At 43.2% G+C, this 11,741-nt stretch overlaps 1 protein-coding gene across 1 annotated transcript in view; it reads left to right on the forward strand.

The window, feature by feature from the left end:
* LOC102382681 (ADAMTS-like protein 1) overlaps nt 1-11,741 on the forward strand; it is a 211,481-nt gene that overhangs the window by 58,090 nt on the left and 141,650 nt on the right. Inside the window, exon 8 of the mRNA XM_006035591.3 lies at nt 8,677-8,978. Coding sequence (XP_006035653.2) covers nt 8,677-8,978 — 302 coding nt within the window. The remainder of the gene's footprint in view (nt 1-8,676; nt 8,979-11,741) is intronic.

The raw sequence follows: 11,741 nt of genomic DNA on the forward strand, positions 1-11,741 counted from the left end.
ACAGCAGCAGGCACCGCAGCCGCTTCCCCACATACCGACGCCGGCACCAGGCGGCCCTTCCGCAACCAGGAGCCAGGTAACGCTGTGCCGCCCCCTGCATAGAGCACCTCTGGGCCGGGCTCCTCCTGCCTCCCGCCCAGCATGGCTCCGGCAACCACTTGCCCCGCAGCACCGGCCCGGCCCCGAGGTTCCCCCAGCTCCGTATGGGAACTTACCTCGTGCCTCCGTCCACCACGCATGTGGGCAGGGTGCGGGCCATGCTGCAGCTCCCCCAGCGGTGCGCCAGGGCCAGGGGGAAGAGCCAAAGAAGAAGCTGCACACGTTCTCTCCAGCTCATCTAATCAGGCGTGGCTGGGGCAGCCCCACACCGCTCAGCCCTTGGGGCAGTGGCAGCAGGACCTAGCTCACTGATGAGCCCGGCCCTGCAGGGGTAAGCAGCTCCCCTCCCCTCGCTGCCGGCTGGGGCCCTGTGGGTTGGCCCTGCCCGCCTCGCCTTGCCTCACCGCCACCACCGTCACTGCCGTGGAACGTGGAGCAGGCGCCTCGGGCCAGATAAAATGGCTTCACGGGCCGCATGGCAGCCCGGAGGCCAAGCCTGCATTAGAAGGTGCATCACAAGCAGGTCTAAAGAGGTGATAATTCCCTTTTATGTGGCATTGGTAAGACTGCAGCAGGAGTACTGCATCCAGTTCTGGGCACTGCAGAATGTGGATAACCTTGAGAGGGTCCAGAGGAGGGCTACTTGTATGGTTAAGGGCCTGCAGGTAAGATCCTACGAAGAGAGATTGAGGGTCCTGAATCTCTTCAGCCTCTGCAAAAGAAGGCTGAGAAGGGATCTTGTGGCCATCTACAAATTCATCGGGGGGGGAGCAAGGAATAGGGGATACTCTGCTTACCAGTGCACCCCTTGAGGTTACTAGAAATAATGGCCATAAACTGACAGAGAGCAGATTTAAATTAGAAATTAGGAAAAAATTATTTACAGTGAGGGTTGCCAAACTGTGGAATGGGCTTCCAAGGGAGGTGGTGCTCTCCCCTACCCTGGCGGTCTTTAAGAGGAGACTAGACAAGCACCTAGCTGGGGTCATCTGAACCCAGCATTCTTTCCTGCCCAGGGCAGGGGGTCATACTCAATGATCTACTGAGGTCCCTTCTGATTCTAAAAATCTATTAAATCTATGAATCTATGAAGTGGTCATTTTATATCTGCTCTGAACAATAGTGCCTCCAACTGCAGGGTGTTCTCTGTGAGAAAACCATAGTATTAGTCAAGTACTAATTCCAAGAGAAGGGAGACATATTGAGGGGGAAAGATGGTCTTATATTTAAGAACAACCTTCACAGACCGTTTATGAGATCCTGAACAAGTCACCTGAGTAGTTCTAGCCATTGATTTGAGGTCTCTCAATTTGGGGTAGTCTTTCTTAAGGGCCTAATTATTCAGAAGTACTGAGCACCCAGAATGTTAGGTGAACCTCAGATTAACCCAAAGATGATTTAGAAAAAATAAGGAGCAGTTATAGATGGAAACAAAAGAAACATCAAGGAGCAGCCAGATGAGTGTTAGTGAGTGAAAAAAACAAGAGGATTTCCCTTACTGTTTTAGATGATAAATGTTATTAATAATGTTTTTGGCTTTTCCATAACACATCATTGAATACACAAATCCACAGTTGACAGAGCTGTGTATTTGGAGAGATATGGAACACCCTGGAGATCTTCATAAAGACAGCAGGTCTCATCCCATTCCTATTAACTTCACAGAGCCTTGGATCAGCCTCCATCTTTCAGCCTCCCACTTCTCCAGTTTCCCCACAGCTCCTTTCATAAAGCCAAGCATGTCTTGCTGCTCAGCCATGTTCTAGGGAGTTTTGAGGATAAATTAATGTGATCACTTCATGCCAAAACAAAGTATAGGCATTGCCACCACTAATATCTGTTTAAAATAATAAGGTCCATTATTTTGTTTTTATAAAGGAGATGATCTTTAGCTGAGAAGACACATTTTGAACTACAAATGCTGAATTTTGAAATCTATACTCTTCTATAATTTAAAAAGGGCTTAGATCACTCTAGCTAAGCTAAAAGTTTACAAAACTCTAAGCATGATATCACAGGGGCGAGAGTGAGGGTTGTCTTCTTATGTTTTGAGTACAAAACTGAGAATGTTAGCATTGAATTTAATGCAGACCATTCAACAAAAAAATTATTGTGTCCATGATTTTGCAGGCACATTTTTGTGCGTGCAAAAATTTGTATGCACAAATAGTGATTATGTACCCAGTTGCAGTAGTATAATGACAGGTGGACAAGTGTTACTTTCTGGTAGGGGAGAGGGGTGTCTTACCCTTACATCCCCTGTCCCTGTCCTTCTTCCCCCTCAGGCTCCAGCAGCAGAAAGGGCAGAGAAGTGGTGGCAGCTCATGGTAAATGGTTTGATGGACCTCCCCCAGTAGCAACAAACCTCTAGCTTCTGCTTCTGTACTACTGCTACTGCTCTGCCCTCGCCACTGCCAGAGCTAGACATACCTGGGATTCATCCACACAAATGTGTATGTCTCTATTGTTTAAATTCCCATATTTTCCTAAAATATGTTTTCATGAAAGTATATTAAGTTGTAGAAGTGTCAAGATACATCTGTTCTCCTTTCCATTGGTGTAAGCTAAAAGCAAGTCAGTGAAGTCAATGTCAGTGTCACCACTCTGGGTTTGCACTATCTACTGGCATGCCTGATATATAGTGTTGCCTGATATATGGATTACATTTTTGTGAAACTTGCCTGTTTTTGTGAAACTTGCGGTAAACAATGCATCTAAAATCTTTTCAGCTGAACTCAGTCCTGTAAACTATGCCAAACAACAGCTAAGAAACAATATTGGAAAATATAGTTTCTCTCTTAAATACAGGGTTAATCATTTTGCAAGGGAATCTAAGAAAATCATGTAATAGAAAAAAGCTGTTTGGCCCATCAGACAAGTGCCTGCAGCTAAAGAGAATGAGTACAGCACTTTGTTTACAAGAACCATGTCTTTCTTAACACACATTTTTCTTAGGCATGCCTTCCCCCTTTCATCCCTGCACTTCCCATTTTATTGGCTTGCCTATGCTACTGCCTACAGAGATGCCCACCTGGGGGTGGCAGATAGTGACATCCTTCAGACTTGCCCACAGCTGGGTTCCATCATGCTGACCATGAGCCAACAGTTCAGTAACAACAGACACTAAGATCATTCATGATAGAATGCCTTTCCTCCAGTTTTCACTCCTCTTCTTAGTAGTGATTCCCTGATATACCAAGTGAGTGGGTCCCCTTAAAAATAAGACTTCATCTCACCATAAATTCACTTGGGAAGGTAAGCCATTAATTCCATCAAATTGTCCATGTTTGCTTTGGGGAAGAAACAAAGTCTCTTTGCTTCTGCAGAGATAGGCAGAAAGGACATGTATGCCAGGAACTGCCACACTAAGGCACTCTGCCCCTAGTCAACAGAGAAGTACCACAGCTGCCAGCTCTGTATTCAGGCAATTGCATTGGGCTTTTTTACACATGCTTGTGCTTTTAAAAGCCCCGGCGCTGTGGCGCATATATTTGTATAAATGGCAAAATGCACATCAGCACTCAGAAAATAGCAGCAATGTTCTTTTGAACTCAAACACATCAAAGGTGTTTTAGTTCAAAAGCACACGACCGCCATTTTCTGCACACTGATGCACATTTTGCCACTTATACAACTGCACGTGTTGCAGCGCAGTGCGTGTCAGCTCACATATGGACGTGTCAGATCTCTGGTGCATCACAGCATGAAAAGGTATGTGTATAAAAGCCCCGTATTTCCATTTTGGGAAGTAGCACACAAGTAAAGCACTTCCACTTCAGGAAGAAGCCTGCCTTATGGCAGTGCTCGCTGCCATAGTACTGAGGCAACATAGACATGCTTGAAATAACCTTTGATGTGACAGCAACACACTGGTGTCAAGACAGTATACATTTTGCCTGTTGATGTTACTTAAATAACATGGCTGAGAATCATTTTGTATCACTTCATTGGCACAGTCAGAATTAAGTTCTTTGGAACAAAGGTCATCTTTGTGTTCTGTGTTTGAACAGTGCCTGGCACAAAGGTGGCCAACTTGTAGCACAAGTGCCACAATGGCATGAACAGCAGATGTGTGACATGCAGCAGAGTGGGGAGGAGAGACATCAGAGTGGCAGATAGAGCATGAAGCAGAAAGCAGAGCACATTTGGCAGGAACTCAGAACAGGGAGCAGAAAACACTTAGCAGGAGAGGACCTAATTTGTTGCAGTCCTGCCAAAAATATTGGCTCCCACTGACCTAACATATTGGGGTTCTGGCCCATGATTCAGATTAAGTGCTATTAAAAATAATTTGCAGTTAATAGTATTGTAATTATTATTTGTTACCATTATTGTTGCATGCGCTATTGGCAAAACACCATTTACTGCACAGTAGTACCTGCAACAATCTAGTAATTTCCTGTTCCCTTGGCAAATCTTCTATCTTCAAGAAAAATCTCCATCATTCATAAACTAAAAAGGCACAAGTTTTGTGTCAGTCAAAATTGGTAGAATATATATATAGACTGAAAGAAAAACTTCAAAACTTAAGGATTGTCTGAACTTGTCATTCTTGTTCTCTTGGTACTTTCACTTAGTCTTTTACTGTAAAAGGTCTCACAGGTATGTTTGAAAGCCAATCACAATTTCCAGTTTTTAGTTTAGGGGAAATCTCTACTAGCTCTACTGTCCTTGATAGTCCTGTTAAGCTGCTCCAAGTAAGTGCTGAGAATATAATGGCAACCCCATGTGGTTTTTGTTTTGTTTTCAACCCTACCAGTTTCCAATCTGTGTTTGAAGACGGTGATTATGGTAGTGCAAAACTGTGCTTCTAAACTTTTAATTCAGATTGTTAAAAAATGGGTGGAGAAAGCTGAGTAAACACATAATTTACTTGAAGGCAGTTCCAGTATTTACACTATGAATTGTTGAACATGGTGAAATAATACAATAGTTGTAAATGTGATTTAGGCCAGGTACAGACATTACACTTTTACCAGTATAAGTGATTAGAAACCAGTCTATACCCATAAAAGAACAGAAATTTTGAACACACAGACTGGTTTTATTAAGGCTGGTCTAAGATTTGCCATCCCCCAACAACTACCAAGGAGTACAGGCAGAAGAGAAACTCCCTATTGTAACTCACAGCACTTTGCAGGAAGCACTATGGGTTGCAATGATCCCCTGGACCCAACAGAAGTTCACTGTTGGGTCTGGGAGTTGGAGATTCCAGCTGCTTGCTATGAGCCTGCAACCTGGTCCTCCTAGCAATGCCACTCCCCCACCTCCCCAGCCCGGACACTGTTTTCAGAAAGGAAGCGGGGGAAAGGAGTAGAGGGAAATCATTCTTGGGGTTCCCCAGCTGGTGCTGGAGGGTGGGATGGGTGGATTAGAGCTCCCCCACCTCTCATCTACCCATCCCACCTTCCAGGACTGACTGAAAAAACTCCACACCAAACTCCCTTCTTTCCCTTTCCCCTCTCCTGTTCTGAAAACAGTAACAGGCTGGGAGTTCTGCAGACACAAGTTACGGAATGTGCTCAGATTTTTGTGGGATTGGGCCCTTTTCAAGCAGTCTGCAGCCATGCACTTCTGTTTGGTCATGTCTGTAGACTGCTTTCTGGGGCCAGATTGGGAGAAAATTGCCACTTCTGTCTGCCCAAAAGGTGTTTTGTTTGCTACTGATCTAAACTATGCCACTTACAGAAAACCACGTAATTTAGATTGATTGTGCCTCAGGCTTTTTGAATGTCTGTACCTAGCCTTATATAACAAGTATTGTTTCCAAAGAAATCTAAGTTGCTTGTTTGCTTGCCTGCTTGCTGGCTTGCTTGTTCTGCTTCCTATTAGTCTGTGGACAAACACAACTTTTAGCCACTTTAAAAGGGGAGGGGGAATAACCATTAAGGAACACACATCACCTTTTACCATGCAGGTTTTGTGTCTGCTTGCTCCTATAATGATAAAGTTAGCTAAATCTCTGTAACTTTAAACTTTAATGACACAGGGTTAAAGTTTCAAATGTCAACTTATATTGATGCATATTTAACTGTTACATCATAATAGCTTACATCATTATCATAGAACATCAGTAAAATTCTTATGTCTTTTATACACCCTTGAAGTCACAGTTGTTAAAAGGAATCCATTCTGGACTAGACATGGGTGTCTGCTCAACAGTTCCCAGAACTGTAGTGGATGTGAAAAATATAAATACAATATCCCATTATAGGGGTGATGCATAAGGGGTGCACGTGTCTGCACGTGCACCCCCTCACCATGGCGGTGCACCCCCTACACAAAGATGCCACCAATACTGTCAGCGGTGCCCGCAGGTGGTCGCTGCTCACCACCCTGCCACTGACAACGCTGGCAGCATCTGCGGGCAGTCTGCGATCCCCACTGGTCAATGCTGATGCTGCTGGCAGCGGCTGCAGGTAGTCTGCATCCCATGGTCGTCACTCACCACCCCCACCCCGCCATCGCCAACAGTGCTGGTGGTATCTGCGGGAGCTCCCCCGCTTACCACCACCACACTCCTGCCGCCACCACTGCCATGCTCCTGCCACCGCCATGCCCCCCAGCCACCAGGGTCATGCGTCATTCATGTCCTGTTATAATTACAGCGGCATCACTTTGTTCAATTAGCTGAATTTTTTTTCCAATCAGGAAACTGACTGTCTAAACACACCAGTTTATCTATACCACAGTGACAGTGGTACACATTGAGAAAGCTACATTCTCAGCTCTTTCTTTGGTGAATAGAGTCAAAATGAGAGAAATTTATCACACTACTAGAGAAGTTTTAGTTAAAATGAGCCCACTGGCCAGCTTATATACTGCAGTGCACAATCCTTCCCAAATGAAACAGACCATCTTTGAAATGACTGATTTTTTTATTTGGAGTTGGTCAGATAAAGTATCTAAGAATGGAGAAATTGAGTCATTTATGTTTCTTTAGTTTTTTAAAGACTGTACATCTGTGGGGAAATCTTATGGTCTTTGCACCAGCACTACAGACTACTTAAAACAACATCTACAGTCTACTTTTCTCCATTCTACTACTCCTATACAATAATATTCCAGAGAACTGCATATCTCCTAAGAGTGAATCTCAGTCTAGTAATGGCCTCACATGTGTTTTGCAGCTTTTGAGGCACCACATAATGCACTCCATGCATGTAATTTGGTTCTCCGTGCTGCGTATTTGCAGTCAAATTTAGACACCAGAAAATCCCGATATCAAAAAAAGGTGTGAGACAAAAAAGTGAGGCAGCACACATGGCATAGGCGTGCACTGCCCAAAACCAGAGCCTGGCTGCCCAGAACCATGCTCTGGTTGCTGGCCAGGCTCCACATGCCCGGATCATTGCTGCTGCAAACCCAGGAAGCCCCAAGAATCCCAGGTAAGGCTGCTGGGGAAGTATATTCTCCAGGCCCTGAAAATATGAATGTGACAGACAAGTATACATGCATGATGGAACATTTAATGCTGAAAAACGCCTAGGCAGTGATATCCCTCCAATGGTGAAATTTAGCCATGCAGAAGTCCTGTTATAAACTCTCTACAACACCTGGATTTTCAGATAGCACACATCCACATAGTTTTCTTGGGTCCCTTAAATATGTGCTAAAATCTGTTTTATTACAAATGGTGTAATGGGGCTCTATATTGTTCTATCTCTGTGGTTTTACATTTGCTTTGCTTAATGTACAGTTAAAAACATGTCCCACCCCTACCCCCTACTGTTAGACCTTGCAAATAAGTCGGCCTGGAATCTGATAGTCAAGATCTTTATTAATGTGTGTCATTGTCATCCCTAAGGGTGGAGATGCTGCAAGCCAAAAACTGCCCTCAGTTGCATCTGTGTTGTACAAATTCAAAATTTGCTCTGTATATATCTGTTCAATTCCACCAATTGATTGACCCTCCACAGTAAATGAATCTGTTTTGGATGTGCTTTGAGAGTGCTGAAGAGGAACTAATTTATTAAAAGAGCCAAATACATATAGGTTAACTATTTAAGAGCTAAGGAGGAATACTGTCTGCACACATTTGAATGACAACTGCGAAGGATAGGGAAGGATTATTGAAATTGGTACAAGGGAGAAGAAGTAGGAATCATGAGATGGAACCTAAATTTTCACAAGTAAAATAATCTTCCTGCCAGTGAGGTCATTTAGACTGTTGAGGACAATTAACGGAAGCTCTTTTGCTTGAGATGTTTTGTATAAGACTGAACCAATTCTAGTCAATGTGCTATAGGGAATGATTCTACTCTGACAGAAGTATGAACTGCAGAATGTATTTCTCACTTCCATGATTCTGTTCTCTGCATGAATCACAAGAAGGAAGAGATGATGAGGGAGACTTTGGGATTATACTGATTTCTGCCCCAAGAACCACGGAAGTGCCACCAAGACGTGATGGCTTTTATGAGAGGTTTACAAAAATGGTGCAATGAGATAAAGCACTTGTTTCTAGGACACAGCAAAATGTTTGCCTGCAGCCATTGAGAAGGGATGCTATGGATTTTATTTGCCAAATTTTATTTGCCAACCAACCTGTTTACTTTGCTTTCTCTCTTACCATAGGTTTATTCCTGAGGCCTGGTCTGCCTGTAGTGTCACATGTGGAGTGGGCAGCCAGGTACGGCTAGTGAAGTGTCAGGTCCTCCTGTCTTTCTCTCAGTCTGTTGCTGACCTGCCCATTGATGAATGTGAAGGTCCCAAACCTGCATCACAACAAGTCTGTTACAGTGGTCCCTGCAGTGGGGAGGCTGCTGAATATAACCCTGAGGAAATAGACATCGTCTATGGCAGCTTGCAGGACTTTGATGAGCTCTATGACTGGGAGTATGCAGGCTTTACAGAGTGCTCAGAGTCGTGTGGAGGAGGTGAGAGTGATATGTTCCTTTCTTTATTTAATTTGCTTTCCTGTTTTCAAGCATGGAGCTACATGTTTTGCAATGGGCACTATCAGAAAGGCTGCTTTGTCAGTGACCTCACTGGGAAGCTATTGAAAATAAAACCCACTTCTGTTTCTTCATTCAGGCCCAGGCAGTATCAAGCTCCAGAATTGTGTTATCAACTGTGAATGATTAATATAGTCAATGTTTCTGTTTACTTTTCCTGTTTCATTAATCACATTGACATTCATGCAATGAAGCACAGTGTGATGTAGCCCAATGATACAAATTAGCATCGTATTTCATTTTTAGTGCTTATCTCTTGACATTTGTCATGTAAACATAAACATAGGGAACCAAATAGTTCTGCCATTGCAGCTGCATTTTCTTGTCAGTCTGCTGATGGCTCAGCTGGTTTCTGTAGCTTGTGCTACCAGGTGACATGAGTTTGGATCCCAGAGCAAAAAAGCATATGACAAAAATAACCAAGCATGTGATTGCCTAAAGGTAACAGACTTGGCACTTACTGGGCACATTGAGATGTTGAGAGCAGAGCTGACTAATTAGCTCTGCTGTAAACATCAGTATCTACACATGCTATTAGGCACACACAACAGCACATGGTCCTATTCGGCCAGAGTAAACTAATTAACTCCACCATAAGATAGTACTGCCCTACACAAGTACTGTTGTATAGGAGAGTTATTTACTCTGCCACAACACATGTAGACACTGGCAGGGGCTGGCTGGGGCATGAGGGTGCTCCCATGCAGTGCTGCCTGCTGGTTAGCCCTGCACTGTAGCACCCTTATGCCCCAGCCAGCCCCCCTGCAGCTCATTGAGCTAAGTCAGAGCAGCCGCAGGCTGGTCCTTGGGGCCCGCTACCAGTCAGAGCTGCTCCAACCCGGCTCAATGTGCGATGGTCCTGGACACATATGCATCAGTGCACCCGGGAGCAATAAACTCCAGTGCAAAATGTGCTGGAGTTTATTGCATTGAATTAATTTCATGTGTAAATGCACTCACAGTTTCTTAAAGCTGATCAAGGTAAAAGGTTACACAAGCTATGCAAATTATTTAATGCACATTGTGTTGTATCCATTTGGATTTTCTCCATCATTTTGGCCAATCAGTTTTGAAAAATGTGCCTATTCTAATTTGTAAACACCTAGACTTTCCCAGCTGCTACCTCTTAAATTGGCAATTTTAAGCCTGTTTATAATGGAATGGGTGTAAATAATATAGCCAAAGAATCAATTTGCTGTATGAAATTAGAATGATACTGCAGAATTGGAAAGAGGTCAGTAGTGTATGGCAGTTTAATTTTTGGCTCAAAGTTGATTTTTGGGCCATCAGATGCACTATGAAAGCTGTCCATCAGATAGAAAATGATGTAAAGTATATAACAAAATGTTTGTATCTTGCTATTTCCCATCAGTTGTTTGCAGCTAAATTACAGTTATTAAACATTTCCTATTCTAAATATAGGGAAAGTCTAATAATAATTATTGCTAATTTAATGGCAACCACTGGACTTTCAGTAATATTTGTAATCCTTGAACCTTGAATATCTTGCGTCATTTCCATTTGAAACTGTTTCAATACACGTAGTACATGAATGTGCACATTTCAAACATAACATGCGTAAATTGACATGACAGAAACATTTTGCTTTATCAATTTAATCTCTTTGTGTTGTCAACAAAAATGGTTGCCTGGGAGATTTAAAAATATATATATCTTTGCATCTGAAATAAACCAAAAAGTTTCAGATTATAAACCAGTTTTCGTAGCTAAAGATGTAAAACAGGTCAAGCTAATTTTATTGTTTTTGTACTCGCAGGGGATGAAATTGGATAGATACAGAAGTAACCTTTCACCTTACAGAAGGAACTAGTTAGTAATTTAGTCTGCAGATAGTGGCTGCATTTCCCAGAGCTGTCATCTAATATCATGTAATAATTATTCTTTTCTGGGAGATATAAACATAGAAAATGGTATATTGAAAGTGAATTTAAACTGCTTATATTCATGTCCCATCCTCACACCCTCTTGCATTTTAATATTCCATTAAGGAAATGGAACTAATAGGAATTTTCAGGGAAAACAGGTTCAAACTGGACAGCTTCATTATAGTGATATACTGTGCAATAAATTATGTTTAGAAATTAGTTGAAGGAAAAATGAGCCTTAGGTCAGTGCTCTGTGGATATGTGGAGAAGACTTTTTTTAATGAGCTCTTTACAGGTTCTGATAAGTAATGTAAGAATGATATTTAGAGAATATAAGCAGTGGTTGATTTTTAGTATTTGTCTTTAGCTGCATGAACTGGCTTACGAAAAATATTGGGGCATATTATGTCAGCCTACACCGAGACACTCAAGGTGCAGACAGAAGTGACACTTTTCACCCTATCTGGCTCCTGAAAATGCTCTACAGCCATGACCAAACACAAGTGCACAGGTGCAGAGCACTTTTAAAAGAACCGATCCCACAAAAAGCTTGAACCCTCATTACATGAGGGTTCAGATGAAGCAGAGTGCCCTCAGTAACTTCTGTCTGCACTTGCCAGGAGCAGGGCTCAGCTGACACAGCCCAGCACTGCTCCTGGTGCTCTTTGCAGAATAGGAGGGTGGGGAGTGAGCAGAGGGAGCTTATTCTGGTGGTTGCCCAGCCAACACTTGAGGATGGGATGGGTGATGGACAGTCTACACGGGAGCTGGGAGAGAGGCAGTGGAGCTAGGGCAAGAG

This window comes from Alligator sinensis, unplaced genomic scaffold, assembly GCF_000455745.1.
Source record: "Alligator sinensis unplaced genomic scaffold, ASM45574v1 scaffold59_3, whole genome shotgun sequence".
Classification (NCBI taxonomy): Eukaryota; Metazoa; Chordata; order Crocodylia; family Alligatoridae; genus Alligator; species Alligator sinensis.